The sequence below is a fragment of the Hylobates moloch genome, unplaced genomic scaffold (genome assembly GCF_009828535.3).
Source record: "Hylobates moloch isolate HMO894 unplaced genomic scaffold, HMol_V3 SCAFFOLD_5, whole genome shotgun sequence".
Classification (NCBI taxonomy): Eukaryota; Metazoa; Chordata; class Mammalia; order Primates; family Hylobatidae; genus Hylobates; species Hylobates moloch.
This window is the reverse complement of record NW_026652280.1, coordinates 64,622,455-64,637,763: the sequence shown is the minus strand read 5'-3', so window position 1 is coordinate 64,637,763 and position 15,309 is coordinate 64,622,455. Positions and strand designations below refer to the sequence as shown.

The following is a 15,309-nucleotide window of genomic DNA, read 5'->3' as shown; positions in this document are numbered from 1 at the left end:
CCCACGCCACAGAGCCGGGCGGGCCCCGACCGCCACCCTGCCGCAATTTCCCTGTGTCATGGCTCCGGTCTCTTAGCAACAGCCGCCAGTCCGGCCGCCCCGAGCTGCCGCCGCGGGCTCATCTCCACCCGGCGGAGCCCGGCGCGCCGCAGCCACACAAAAGAGGCGCGAGGGCCGGCGGCGCGGCCGCGGGGGCCCGCCCCGGAGCGCCGCGCTAGGGGACGCCGCGAGCTGGAGGATGAGCGGCGGAGAGGAGGGCTCCGAGGCGGGATGCGGGATGCGGAGGACCTGACACTTCTTGGAAACTCTTGGAAATGGCTCCCGCCACAGCGCCGGCGGGGACTGCGAGCCTGGGGCGGGCGCTCGCCCCCGCGGGGCTGCTGAGCCGCGCTCGGATGCAGGGCCCCGGGGCGCTGTCTCTGCGCTCCGCCGTCGGCTCGGGCTGAAAAAGTTTCTCCATGGTTCCTTTGTGTCGCCCGAGCGCCCGTTCGCCGGCCCCGACCTCCCTCGGTCTCCCTGGGTAAGTGAGCGATCTTGAGTGCGGAGAGTGCTGCCATTTTGAGCAATTCTGCCAGTCCCCAGCCCCTGGGGGCCCCTCCCCGCCCCTCGGGTCCCCGAGCCCCCGCGCCCCGGGGTGGTGTTCGGTGAGAGGCTTTTTCCTGGGCTGGCTACACGGGATGCGCTGCCCAGAAAAAGCTAGTTCAGGATTGCCCTCACTTCGCTCCTGCCTGTCTTCTTTCCAGAGGCGGACTCCCAGCTGCTGCACTCATGTGACTCCAGCTAACATCAATAAGCAGACCAAAGCCAGGGGCCAGGGGGTCGCCGCCCTGCCAGTGAGGGGCCGGGGGTCGAGGACCTGGGTTGGGTACTGGGCACAGCACAGCGCTCCCAGTCTGTGGGCTCCGAGCCTCCGAGCCTCAGAGTGGGGCTTAATCCATCATGAGCGGAGAACTTGAATGTCTCTCTTGGAAGCAGTTGTATTTTTAGACATCCCTCCTTTGCTTCCCCCATCCTCCATTCTTTAACCACGGTAAGACCAGCTCCAGGCAGTAAATTGCGAGGGCAGCCAAGCTTGACTGCTAAGTTTGTTTTCTTTCATTAGGTATAAAGGAAAACCTCAAAGGTGGGTCTCCTGTGGCATCTGACCTTTGTATTTCGTGTCAGATGGTGATACATTAAAAGGGAGTACAGCCTTCAACACAGCTGAAAGAATAATAAACGAGGGAGTTAATTACTAGCTATTAAACTCATTTTAAAGGTGTGCGGTAAAGGACTGTTGAAATCCATTCCAGCCTTCCTTACATTCTACCGGAGCCAAAGCTGCCTTGCTGAGGAGAAATCCAAGTGGATTTCCCCCTCCCCCAAGACATCCAGCCTCCCGGTGCACCTGATCAATGCCCAACAAAACATGTAGCCTTTCTGCGGTGGGAGAGCCACCCTGCCAACTGAGTCTGAGTTCGCTTCTAAAAAATGTCTGGTCCTTAAAGCCTTCTTAAGATAACCACGGATCTCCAGATTATTTAAGATGCTGGATTCCAAGGATCACTTAAAACAACAGTCTCTATGTTACAACCACATAATAAATGTGCTTATTTATTTGGGATTAGAGATAGACAGTAAGCTCTTTTTTTGTTTGTTTGTTTCAATCTGTACTTACTGGTGCAGCTTAAAGGTTTATAGATGTATTCTCTATACTGACCCCTCTCTTATCTACCTGGTGCTTCTCTTTACTGAAACCCAACGAAGTCCCAAAGAGATGCTGATTTGCAAATATTGCAAAGAGCTGATTACCATTTGCATTCCCACTGATGGAGAAATGATCCTGCCTATATTGATATAATAGAGGAACTCAAGGGCCGAAGCCTTTCACCCAATCACCAATTAAAAGCAAAATTCTACCTACCACACATTTTCAAGGGGGAATTTATTCTAAAACATGAATTATAAAGGATAGAAGAGCAAAAGGCTTGGGAGTGATATCTAAGTCTTTCAGTTCATACAATGTCCTTGATTTTAGCATCTCATAGGAGGGAAAACAACTAATGGGACAGAAAATGTTCTACTCTGGAGATACAGCAAGACCGTAATTTTTAGAGGCTGCCGAATAACCACAAATATGCATTTGTGAATTAACCTACCCAAGCTTTATTACAAACAACTAAATAAACTTCCTAAGAATAGTCCATTGGTTGTTGCCACCCTCCCTTCCTAAATGACCTCATGAGAAAGGGATAAGGGGGAAAAACAAAACAAAACAAAACAAAAACAGTTTTGGCTTGGGGGAAATGTCATTCTACAAATCATCATATTATGTAGAATGCTTTACCTAGTTAATTGCCTACTCATTTGAATACTGGGACTCTGTAGCATGCTCTTGGCACCTTAATAAGGGGTCAGAAAGCTATTATGGCAGAGTGTTAGTTTTTTTAATTGTAATTTTCCCATATGAGAAAAAGATCTTTCTCTTGGAGATTCCAGGGGACTTCTCAAATTCCCTGATGAAGTCTGGCACATGATACCTTTAAGGGAGTTCCTCTGAGGGAGGAAAGAAGGCCAGAAGGAAGAGCTCAGTTACATAAGCAGTTACCTAAAACTAAATATTCCACCCCAAGAAGCTGTCCAGATGTTGCTGAGAGGAGAGAAGGCTGTGCAAGGGATCTGCCTGCACATAGCCGTAGGAACAGGCATAGGTGGGAGACAACTTTGTGAAGGGATTTATTGTCAGAGTATTGCAATATCTTTGCTGCTTCCCCAGTGGTGAACTCTCTATTAATTATCTGAAGTAAATAAACCACCTGCCTGCCATTACATAACCTTTGATTTTCATCCAGTGAAATAAATTCCTTTGTCTTTATACAGTAGTAACTTTCCTGACTGTTTTAGTAACTTTGGGCCACACATTGACAGATTCCTCAGCTTAGAGAGACTTGAAACTCCTGTGGCAGCTCCCTTGAAAAATCTTCCAATTCCTGAAGGACTGAGGGAAAGAATCTTGCTAGGGAAGTCCTTAACCACTACTTTGAGTCCCTACATTTAGGTTTTACTAATGGTTGGAACTCCATTGTTCATTTCAAACTCTCATATTACCATGGAGTGTGTGGGGGAGATGGATGGGGAGCGGGGAGAAGAAGGCATATTCTCAGATGGTTTTATCACCACATACTAGTTATTGCAATGTTTTATAACCACCTATTAGTTGTTGCAACGACGTTTCCCTTCCCTAAGGTCTACCTGGCCCCAGCCTCTGTACATGGCCTTGTTACAGTTAGTGGATAAAGGCCTTGGGGTTGGGGCACACATGGAGTGGGATCTGGGAGTAGGGCAGCTGCAGCGTGAGATGTCACTGCAGCCAAGCCGACACCCTCTGACTGTCTTCCTCTGCTTTGCAGCAGGAGGAGGTGGCTGAGCAGCTAGTGGGCAGTTGGCGCCCTCCCTGCTCAAGCCTCCATCCCAGAGGCTAGTCCTGCACTCCAGGAGTTCGCCATGATCGCCACCGGCGGCCTGCTAAGGATTTCCGCCAGAAAGCAGGATCCACTCCGCCCCCCAAGCCAGATACCCAAGCGCAAGCGGAAAGCCAAGAAGAGGCGCAAGAACGACGTGGTGGTGGTGAAAGGCAAGCTGAAGCTGTGCTCCATCTCGGGGCTCATCGCCCTCTGTGGGATCCTGGTGCTGCTGGTGGGCATAGCCATGGCGGTGGTGGGCTACTGGCCCAAGGCCACCGGGGCCAATCGGGAGGGGGGTAAGCAGCTGCCGCCTGCGGGGAGCAGCCACCGCGTCCCAACCACGGCCAACAGCAGCAGCAGTGGCAGCAAAAACCGGTCCAGGAGCCACCCTAGGGCTCCAGGGCAAGTCAACTCCAGTTCCGCGGGCGCGCCCAGGAGCACGCCTCCAGCGCGAGCCGCCTCCCCTTCTTCCTCCTCCACGTCAGTGGGCTTCTTCTTCCGCATCTTCTCTGGCTATCTGCACTCTGACAAGCTCAAGGTCTTCGGGCCCCTCATCATGGGCATCGGCATCTTCCTGTTCATCTGCGCAAACGCGGTCCTCCACGAGAACCGGGACAAGAAGACCAAAATCATCAACCTGCGGGACCTCTACTCCACCGTTATCGACGTGCACAGCCTCCGCGCCAAAGACCTGGCGGCGGCCGCGGCCGCCGCCGCGGCTGCAGCCGCCTCCTCGTCGTCGTCGGCCCCCGCCGCGGCGCCCCCCGGGGCCATCCCGCTCAACGGCTTCCTCAGCTACGTGCAGTCGCGGGGCCTGGAGCTGAAGCCCGGGAGCTGCGGTGGCGCCGGGGACGCCTTCGGAGCGGCGGCGATGCTGGCCAAGGGCTCGTGGCCCCTTCACCCCGCGGCGCTGAGCGGCGGCCGCCCTCGGAGCGCCGCGTCCCCGCCGGACCTGGCCTCTTCCCCGCGCTGTGCGCGGGAGCCCCCGAGCCTGGCCGAGGCCGTGTACAGCGTCTACCGCGAGCGCTCGGGCGTGGCAGGCCGTCGCCGGGCCGCCGCTGCCACCGCCGCCGCAGCCGCTAGCAGCTGCAGCAGTCCGGCGCCCTGCAGCCCACCCGAGAGCTGGGGGCGCCAGAGCACCGCCAGTTCCTTCGTGGACTCCTCCCTGAGCGCCTTCGCGCTGCTGCCCTTGCAAGGGGACCGCGATAGGGACCGGGACGTGGAGGGCGCGAGCTGCAGCTGGCAGAGGCCTCCGGGGGAACGCGGCTCTCTGGAGATCCCGAGGGGCGAGCTCAACCTGAGCATGACCAACCTCCGCGGAGCAGAGGGCAGCATGCGCGGGGCGCGCCAGGAGCTGGAGGAGCCCGAGGGCGCGGTAGCGGAGCGCGCCGCCAGGGGGCAGGGCGGCCGCCTGCCCAGGACCGGCAGGTACGCGGCCTTGCGGCGCCGCAGCACCAGCGGGCTCCCGGACTACCGGGAGCCGCCGCCCCCCGAGCCCCCGCCCTGCCCGGGGAGTGCGGACGCGGACTCCAGCCCTGTGGCCAAAGCCGCCTCCCCCTTGCCACCCCTGCGGCTCGAGGGCTCGCCCCCCACCAGGCGGGACTCCGGGAGCTCCCAGTCGGATGACCCATCCAGCAGCAATAAGGGCTACACACCCCTGCGGGAGGCCGGCACCTCCTCCGAGTCGGTCTTGGACGCAGTAGCTGGTCAAACGCGAGACTCTGTGGCCGCCCCCGTTCCGTGTGCGGAGCAGAGCTCGCCGGAGGGTGCCAGCCAGGAGCCACCCACGGCCGAGCAACCTCAGCCGGTGCAGAGGCAGTTTACAAACAAGGAGAAACTCATCATGATTTCCAGGTCTCATGCCATAGGGGTAGAAGAAGAACTGGAAAGCACAGGCATTTAGAGAAAGGGGTGGGTGGGGGAGGAGGAAAGAGAAAATGGGAGAAACGCCCACTTGAATCAGTGCATTAACAGGTCCCTGTTTCTTTTGTGGACTGATCCGAGGACACCATTCAATATCCACAGAGCTGCAGAATGTTATCCTTGAATTGCGTCCACAAGATTCCTGTAGATAACTCCAAGGATTTTTTTTTAAGCAAACTTGTCTTTTTAAGTCCGATGGTGATTGTATGTTCAATGAAAACCAAATGTATTAAAAGGTCAGCAATCTAGTCCATTAGATAAAATCTTTTAATTTTCTTAGGATCAAATTAATATATTTTTGACAGTAACTGTGCACTTTACTCCAAATTTTTTTTAATCCCTAATTTCCCGACCCCTGTACTCTGCGCTGGTTTTGCCCATAGCTGCTTGCGAATGGCAGGCTTTTTTCTCCCTCCGTTTGCGGAACATAGAAGAGTTTGTCTCAGTTCTCCTAGAATTGATGTTACTAACTGAAGTCAAAGCCAAAAGCATGAATAATTCAGGAAAGAGCACTTTCCTTGTCCCACCCCACTGTGCTCGCCCAATGCCCAAAAGCTTCTTCATTTTTAAACAGGTGTGTATGTTTTGCTACTAGGGTATGTGGTGGAGACTGGAGGGGGCCAGGAACTAGATGGACTGTTACATTCCGAAATTTATATCAAGTACACTATGCTTTATTGAGTGTTATCACACCTGTATTGAAAATAGCATTAATACTTTAAATCTTTTTTAATAAAAGAAGTTTCCGAACAGTTAAACATAATATTGCCTCATTTGCCTTGGAGCTAGCTCATCTGGTACCTCTGAAATATTTTGCTGTGACACTGCTACCGGGACTGTTGTGATCTTCCCCCAAAGTACTCAGCACCATTGTCACATGTCCAGCGTATTTTTAAGCTTAAAATGTAGGGTAGTAGTTAACATCTGGGAACTTCTCTTTCAAATAGAATGAAACGTTAAGTAAATAGTAATATGCCTATGATACTTCTCATTTACCTCCAAGTATTAATTTGCAGAACACCAGGCTTAATATTCCCTTCGATCCTCTTGGATATCACTGATTATAAGTTAATGGTCTTGAATCCATGGCCTACATAGACAAAAAGATAATGTTTTAATAATTCGGTAGATTGTTTACACCTGATGTCATTAAAAGTGAATTAGTTCATTTTCAAGACAAGGAGACAAGATGTGGTCATTTTGGTCTCCTTGTGGTCATTTTGGTCTCCTACAGCAGCTAGTCCTGTAGAAAGAATGCAGATTCAGAGCTGAGATTGGACCCAGCTGTTGGCATCTCCTAGCTGTGTGGCCTTGTACAAGTCACAAACTCTGAGTCTCAGTCATCTTTCTGTAAAATGAAGAGAACCAGACATACCTCATGGAGCTACGAGAGGAATAGAACAGGGTCAGGGTCAGAGGAGGGTTTATATGTGTGGAGTTTACCAGAACCCTTGGCCCACAGGATGTATTCAATAAATGGGGTTTATTGTAATTATTGTTACCATTATAATATGCTGCTGAATGCATACTGTAGAAGAATGGACCTTCCTTGAACTTGAGTTCAAGAAAGTCTAGTCTGAAATCTGGGATATCCACCTATTATCTATATAACCTTAGACAAATCATTTAATCCCTCTGGGCCTCTGGTGGATGATATAATCTCTATGATCTTCAGCTCTAAAAGCCTTACTTAAATTCAGGCTCTTGTTCTGGATGTAATCATATCACATTTGTACCTACAACTTGGCAAAGAGTGAATGTACGTCATCAACTACCATTAGCGCAACATTCTGCAATACACTTTAAAAGGGCCTAATTTATTCTCAGATTGGATCTGCATTAAACCAGTAACTCACTTTAAGGCTGTAGATTAATATATTGGGCTCTTCTATAAAGCAAAAGTGAGTTTGCACTAATGAGTGACATGCAAGTGTAGTAAGACCTCAAGGTAGTGTTAAATTTCAACAGTCTCAATTGCTTTATCACAATTCCAAAATAAATGTCAAACTTCCTTAGGTTTTCTTCTCCATTACCTTGGGTACTGGGTAATTTATATACTGAGATAGTGTGTTACTTCAAGGGGAAAAGAGGTTCTGGTGTTCTGCAATACTGTTTCCAGTCCTCGGAGAATGCACTGTAAATGCTACATTTATCAAATGCTAAGTGACATTTAGCAAATAATAAAGCTAATAGCTCTTAGCTTAACTAAGGAGGGGTGGACAGAATACTGTTTATATCTCACAAACTTATCTCCATATCAGATAATATCTAACTTAACCATTGAACAATTTAACTAGATTTTTTTTCTGAAGATAGAAAAAGATGAGCTCAATTTTCCAAATCTTGGGAGGAGCCTGTGATTTATTTAGACTTCAGAGGAAGTGTATAAGTGTAGTAATTCACAATCTTAACTTTCATAGGAGCAGAAATCTGCAATAATAATGCTAATTTTCACTCAGTACTTACTGTGGGTTCAGTAATATTGTAGGAGCTTTGTACATACTATCTCAGTGAATCCTCACAGCAACTCTATTGAAGTAGGATTATTCTTACTCCTATTTTGCAGAGAAAGACACTGAGGTCAGAAAGATGGAATTTTTGTCCAGGGTTACACAGCTGGTAAATGGTGGATCCAGGATTTACACAGAGTTTGGAAGATTAGGTAGACCTGTCAGCAGATGCTGAGTTGAAACTGGCATTTCTGGAGACCATCAAAATACTTTATTTATTCTTTATTTCCTGCTAGATCCCTTTCCAGACCATTCTTAGAGAAATGCAGAAAATTGTCAGAATGCACAGTAAGATAAAAAGCTGGAGTTCGTAAATCTTCAGACGGGTATGAACAAGTTTTTTTGTAAGTTACTTTTCAGGGGTTTTTGTACATAATAAATAAGAGTATTTGAAAGGGCCTTGTAGATGATAAAATCCCCCCACCTTTAACTTATAAATGAGGTTTCTAAGATTTAGAAAGATGGAACGATTTATTCTGAAACAAACAGCAGTGGCAGGACTCGAATGTTAAATTAAAATAATTGCAACAATTGGTGTGATGGTATTTTTTTCCTGAATTTCTGTCATGTACCAGCTGGGTGGCCATGGACAAGTTACATAGTCTCTCTGTGTCTCAATCTCCTTTTCCACACTATAGGAATAATAATGTCCCTACCTTAGAGGGCTGGAGTAAAGATTAAATGAACTAATATTTGTGTAAAGTGCTTATAATGGGCTTGGAACATAGAGAGTATTATACAAAGTTTTGTTCCTTTTATTTAAAATAGAATCAACTGCTAAACAATTACTTCATATGACCTTCCTTTTTATTAATAGAATAATTTTAGGCTTAAAAATCTAAAGTATAAGGCAACATAGCATAGTGGCTCAAAGTGTGACTTAGGGGGTTATATAACATTATAACTGGGTCTTCACATCTAGTAAATGGAGATAATAAATATAATTTGACACATAGAATTAATTATTTAAATGAGGACTAAATAAACTAATATAATTAAAGGACTTAGAACAACTCCTGGCACATAAAAATATTCAGTAAATGTTAACTACTATTATTAAGGCAAAATACAGAAAAGCAATTAGTAGGCTAAATTTACTACTCAGTAGTTAGGGACAACCATAAACTTAATGTACTAAAAAGTCTTTAAAATTTAGGTATATCAGAAAGAAAAATTAGACCTTAAAAAATGAGGGCTTATGCTGCTGCAATGCCTCCTGATAGAACTATCAAGAGCTAGACATATGCTCCTTATGGTCCCAGGATCATAATATTATATAACAATGAATGAACGCCCAAACAGGCACACTTGGCTATATTTAGCTGCAATTATTGCATTTCCATTTATTGAGGCTAGCCATATCAGAAGGCCAGTGAAGTCCCTGAGGTCTCAGCCCCCTATTAGGCTTCAAGTAAAGATCAGGTGCTCTATTGATTTATTTAAATTGTCCAGACAAAAGATTTTTCTATATTAATTTTTTTCTTCAGTAATTTTGAGTTCTTTAAGATGCAGTTTTGATTTTTTTTGAGCTAGAGAACTTAAGAAAAACCCTCTGACACATAAAATTAGTACAGACTAAGTATATGGACTTCTATTTGGATTAGGATAGTATTTTTGCCACGACATAAAAATACATTTTATAAATAAGATCTTCTTGTATTAAGGGTTGCAGTTTAAGGTTGATATTTTTCTCACTTATAACAAAGAATAGGTTGATGTTTATGGAGTTTGTTTTCCATAGACCCAGACTATTTTAAAATTTTTGTTATTATTTGGGAGGAGTAAAAATCATTGGGTGAATATTTAGACTAAGTTTTTGAATGACTAACTCTGAAAAACAATCTAAGAGACCCCACCCTACCCCAGGGAAGTTATCTTTGGGGTTTTTTTCTTCAAAAAGGAATCAGATTCTTCTTTAAGTTGATAAGAAAATTCAATGTTGTATCTATTAAGCCACCACCAGTTAAGGAGTCCAACTTTAGTCAAACTACCTGCAACTCTGCCAAGACCTGAGGAACTCCTTATTTTCTGTATGCCATCCGTTCATCTATGACATCAGAAAAGCACTGTGCTAGTGTTGAGCCCACATGGGTGTGAACTGCAGTAGGAGTTACAAATGCCAGCCATTCTAAGGACTTAGCCTACACCCCAGAGCCAGAAGCATTTCAGGATTTCTGCCACCTGGAAAGATATTGTTACTCCACTTGAAATGGGCTCTCATCCCTTGTCCCTTTAATAATGCCAGCTATGACATGGCTTTGCATCGCAAACAGGACATGGGCTGATTCGTTACTAAGATAACATACTGTCATTGCTGGTGAAAAGACTGAAAAAGATTATGCAGATTCTCCTGGAATATTACAAAGTATGTGCCTGTCTCAATAACCTGTGCTTTCTGATCCTACATTGTGACCAAGTCCCACGAAGGCTGACTGTCAATAACAAGGGAGGAAAATAGGTAGGCCCAGTGGTGGAAGAAAAAGAGCATCCTGTCAAAAGAGAAAAAAAGATAGGCGAGAATCACTAGGGAAGCTTTTTGTTTCATAAAAAAGCATTTGGTTACTCTTGTTTATAGATCATTTTGTATGTAAAGTGTCTTAAAAATTGCAATAACTTTTATTCCTTAGCAAATATTCTTTTTGCAAATGCGTGGCTAGACATTAATTTGTATATTTTTTAATATTTAAGAAATTCAACACAACACTGTATAATTGATGCAAACCCACTTGATACTAGTAAATGCTAAACACCTAATAATGTTTAATAATTGAAAAGAAATTTATGGGCAAATTTTTGAACAATTTATTTTAAGTTGAGAAACTCCAGTATCTTTAAACTACGTCTATATGTCTAAAGAAAAAAAAAACTAAAAGTTATTAATGACTGATATAACTAGGTCAATCGAAGCAAACCAGATCAGAAAATGACTTTGTCTCAGTGGAGGACTTTTGCCATTGCTTTATGTGGCTAATTGCCTTATCACTCCCTTTTGTATAGACACAACCTAAAAAACACCCAATTTCACCTGTAGTAGTAAGCATCTGTGTTTCAAGCTGCTGCCCTTTTGGTAAAATACACAAATTGCTTTCAGATGAGTTTCAGATATATTATACTCCGCCTATAATGAGTCAGGTAGGCACTGTGGTAGGTAGAAAGGATAAAAATATCATTTTTGTGTGTGTGAAAGACAATTTCTGACCACAGAATCTTGTAATAGTATTGTTTCGAGACAGGCACACAAACCGTAAATTTACTATAATGTGAATATTACAAGAGAGTTATGATACGAATCTTCCAGCTGAGTCTTGAGAAATGAAGAAAATGTCAGATAGGTACAAAAAGCTGGGAAAGGTGTGTTGGCCAGTGGGGCCAGCATGAACAAATGCAGAACACAAAACACAATTTAACAAGCTAGATTATCATAAGATAATTGATATTTAATTATTACCTAGTATCTCCATAGCATAGAGGTGTTTATTTTGGAAAAAAACAACAAAAACAAAACAAAAACTATATATCTCTGATCTATAGATATAGATAAATAGATGTCTCCTTTATAAGTAGCAGAAGGATATTTGAAATTAAAATTACGATGGTTTTGGCATTAAAATGCTCAAAACATATATACCTACATTCTATATTTAATGATTCATTTTTAACTGACCTTCACTAGCAGGGCTTCTTAACTGAGAAGTATCAGTACATAGAACTAACAAACTAAATTCTTATTGGACCTAAGCTATCTTTATAAGCAAGAATGATTTTTGCTGAATTATGCATTGCTTTAAAATTACCATTTAATTTGAAATTTCAAATTCTGGAAATAATTTCCCTAGACATGTGTATAAGGAGATAAAACTGAGAGGAGAATCTGTCACTTGGCAACAATGTTTGGATCATGGATCAAGTGTGTTGATCCATGTACTGTGAAGACTGGAGACAGCATAAACTTGGGGGTTCTTCTATCAAGCCACAGGTCATTTTTCAGAATCTACACATGATAACTGAATATATTTCTACAGATTTCTACATCAATTTTGCAGCATCATTTATATCAGGAAACATAAATAATTTATCTTTGTTAATAATAGACATCCGTTTTTTTTGTTCCTCACGTATGTGTTCATAGCAAAAGGAAAGGTTAAGACGCAGACATACTGTTGCAAATGTGTATGAGTATTCTTTGTGGACTGGCACCAAAAGCATTATGCCTTTTGATTTTTAAACAGCCAGTCATTTTGAGATAGTCACTGAAAACAGATTTGGCCAGAATAACAAAGTATAGATGCAGCTTAATACTTCATTTATGCACAAAGCTGCAAACAAAAAGATATAGGCAAAAAACCTGCTTTTCAATACAAATATTCTGTTAAAGTAAAAAATATATAATTTTATTAACAAAAGTATAATTTTCTTAGTTTGAATTCCTCACGTAATTACTTGATCAAAATCTTTTTAGTGCATAAACACAGTCAAGGCAAACATATAAAATGTGTTTTCTAATCCATGAAAGTGAGAATTCTGCAAAATTACTTTGCACTATAGATAAAATTTAATAGATATAATCAGTTATGTTTTATTGTCATAGACACTAATAGTTCTTCCATAAGGTTATATCTATTGGTAAGAAGTTTAAAAATTGGAAATACTGGTATTTAAAGTGCTGTGGTTAATATGTCATGGTAAATGATATCAGGAAGCAAATAGAATTCTTGATAAAGAGCAAGAAAATTCAAAAGACTAATTTGGTGACCTAAATACTAATCCTTCTGCTTATGTAACCATGCAGCTTAATGTGTTTGGAGCACTAAATACGACTTGAGTGCTTGCTCATTTGATTGTACAATTTATTCTATTTGTATTTCTAGTTTTATTTCAGCTTCATGCCTGAGAACATCTCTTGATTTATTAGTCTTGCTTAGGATTACTACTTTAAAAAAAAGAATGCATTTATAATGATAGTAATAGTAATAATAATAATAGTCTTAAAAAAGACCAAAAAGTAATTTGAACACTAATAATAAGTAATTGTTTGCGCCCCAATTTTTTATATCTTCTCAAATAGAGAATAAATTGACTGATATCTTCTGGAAACATGTGCCGCTGAAAAGCCAAAACACAATTAAAGTGCATGTTTGCAATCTCTTCATTCCTCAAATCCCATGGATGTCCAACACTAGAATCTTTCTTTGATTCATGTAGGATATTCTGACTAAGTCAGAGAGATGCTGGTGAATGCTTTCCAAGATTTCTTTTATTATAAAGTGAATGGAGAGGACACTTAATAATGCTATACCTGCCTGAAAAAAATGCCAGCTTTCATTAAGTCAGTGGCAATTAAATGCAACACTTGACAAATAAATTGAACAAAGCATCTGGCTAGTCTGTAAGTATGAATCATCTTCAATGGAAGTACCAAATTATAGTAAAAAAAAAGGGATATAAAAAGAAAAATAAAATTCAGACGTGATTAGGACCATGAGTAAAAATAATCCAAGTTGATATGTGGCAACTTGTAATGCAGCAAAATTTTAGAAAATTATTTAGTGATTGTATAAATGTGACATGCCTGAAAAATGTTAATTAAACTGGTTTACGCAATGATGGAGATGTATAATTATTTAGACATGCTCCCACAGTCCTTTGGAAGAAAATTGTAAATTCCAGCTCTGAAAGGCTGTTTGGATTATAACCCCTGGTGCTGAGGGTTGAATGCAAAGCCTTTTTATCCACTGAAAATGATGAGATCCCGGAAGTGTCACAAGCTTGCCTCACTCTCCTCTGATTTCATTCACGCAGATTAGAAAGGGCAACTTGAACAGCAAGGAGCATCTATATCTTTAATGCTTTCTCTTTTACCAACATCTTTCAGCACATTTAACTCACGGAGGAAAGACAGCAAAAAGATAGTAGGTTGGGTCTCATAAGGAGTAATCCATCCATTGTATCTTTTAATTTATATGCACTCTTTATAATCTTAAAGACAGAAGAAGGGGGAAGGTTGTCTATTAAAATCCAGAACATTCTTGCCATCATGTCTAAAACTAATATGTCTGCCTGAGATTGATTTCTGAGTCTTGGCCTGAATTACAGATTTGAAAATCAGGCTGTTGCAATAAAAATTAGAATTGATGATAGAAATATTAGTGGAAGGATACCTGGGATTTTTAGTTGCAAATATTATGGGCTGAAGGAGTTCCTGGAGGTGGGATTAGTGTGTGTGTATGTGCACACACACATGTGCATCAATGAACGAACTATTGAAACTTAAAGCAAGTCAACTTTGTAACTTACTGATTTATTTTGAAGTGTGTGAACAAAAATAAATACTTTTGAGAATAAATCACATGCCATAGCAAGAAAACCTTTGCTTCAGGCAGATAATAGGACTGACAAGCCATGTATGCCATAGTTCTAATGACATAGGCTGTGACCTTAAGAAAAATTGAAAAATTCCAAAACAAAATTTATATGTCATAGAATTTAGTCATGGCCCAGGCTTAGGAAGGAACTTGATCATATTTATACTAGCAAGGCGATACATAAGACTTGATGAATTCCATAGTGAGTTTTTATATTATATTTTGGCTTTCATGTGAACTTGTTTGGATTCTCATTATGCTCACCATAATCAGAATTATGAGCCTAAGTGAAGACTGAAGTATTTTAGAGCTCTGGTCCCTGCTACATGGGTTTAATTAGACAAGAAAATGCCCTGAAAGTGAAGCTAACCAAGCAAATGTCAACTTTACAGGCATTGAAATTGATTTCAAAATGTTTGCATCATTAAATTAAAATAAAATAATAACAATTCATTAGCCAATTACATTGCTCAATTTGAATATACAGGATTTTCCCTCCTAGATTCAAATTAGAAAATTCAGAGATGGTCAAAATAATTTTGAAAGAGCTTATGTTTGTTCTGATGCCAGATGGGGGTCTTCTGAGGGAGGATTTGCCATGAAGAGTGTTCCAAGAACACTCCAAGTGTAAAGCCATAAGCATTCATTTGTGGAGATGTCATACACTTGAAGAGAACTCGATTTTCTCTAGTTTGGTCTTCATAAAACTAGTCTGTGACTTTCTCCTTGCACTTCAAAGCAGAATATAATCCTTGTTTACAAAGTAAGCAAAACATACCTTTATAGCAATACACATTTTATCCTATCACACTATATTATGCCTAGGGAATTTCAATTAAATGGTACCATTAGTTTTCCCTTCAATTTTGGTTTTCTTTAGACCACAAAGTGTTCAAGTCTGGGTCTAATTGGCATAAATGTGGTGGGAATTTTACCACTGAAGAACAAATCTGTTACTATTATTATTATTTTTGAGACGGATTCTTGCTCTGTCACCCAGGCTGGAATGCAGTGGCGTAATCTCAGCTCACTGCAACCTCTGCCTCCAGGGTTCAAGCAATTCTCCTGCCT

At 42.4% G+C, this 15,309-nt stretch overlaps 1 protein-coding gene across 2 annotated transcripts; it reads left to right on the top strand.

Moving 5' to 3' along the window:
• The first annotated feature begins 70 nt into the window (after positions 1-70).
• TMEM200C (transmembrane protein 200C) lies at positions 71-5,614 on the top strand. Of its 2 annotated transcripts, XM_058439767.1 has the most exons (3): positions 71-520; positions 3,390-3,613; positions 3,929-5,614. In XM_058439767.1, exons 2-3 carry the CDS (start codon positions 3,484-3,486, stop codon positions 5,344-5,346), a joined length of 1,548 nt encoding a protein of 515 aa, XP_058295750.1. In that variant the 5' UTR covers positions 71-520; positions 3,390-3,483; the 3' UTR covers positions 5,347-5,614. The 2 variants fall into 2 exon arrangements, with proteins under 2 accessions (XP_058295750.1, XP_032008663.1); XM_032152772.2 differs by having other exon boundaries at positions 3,390-5,614.
• Positions 5,615-15,309: the final 9,695 nt, after the last annotated feature.

Bases quoted from the DNA above. Each gene is read 5' to 3' on its own strand.
- TMEM200C (XM_032152772.2), top strand. From the start codon at position 3,484: ATGATCGCCACCGGCGGCCTGCTAAGGATTTCCGCCAGAAAGCAGGAT.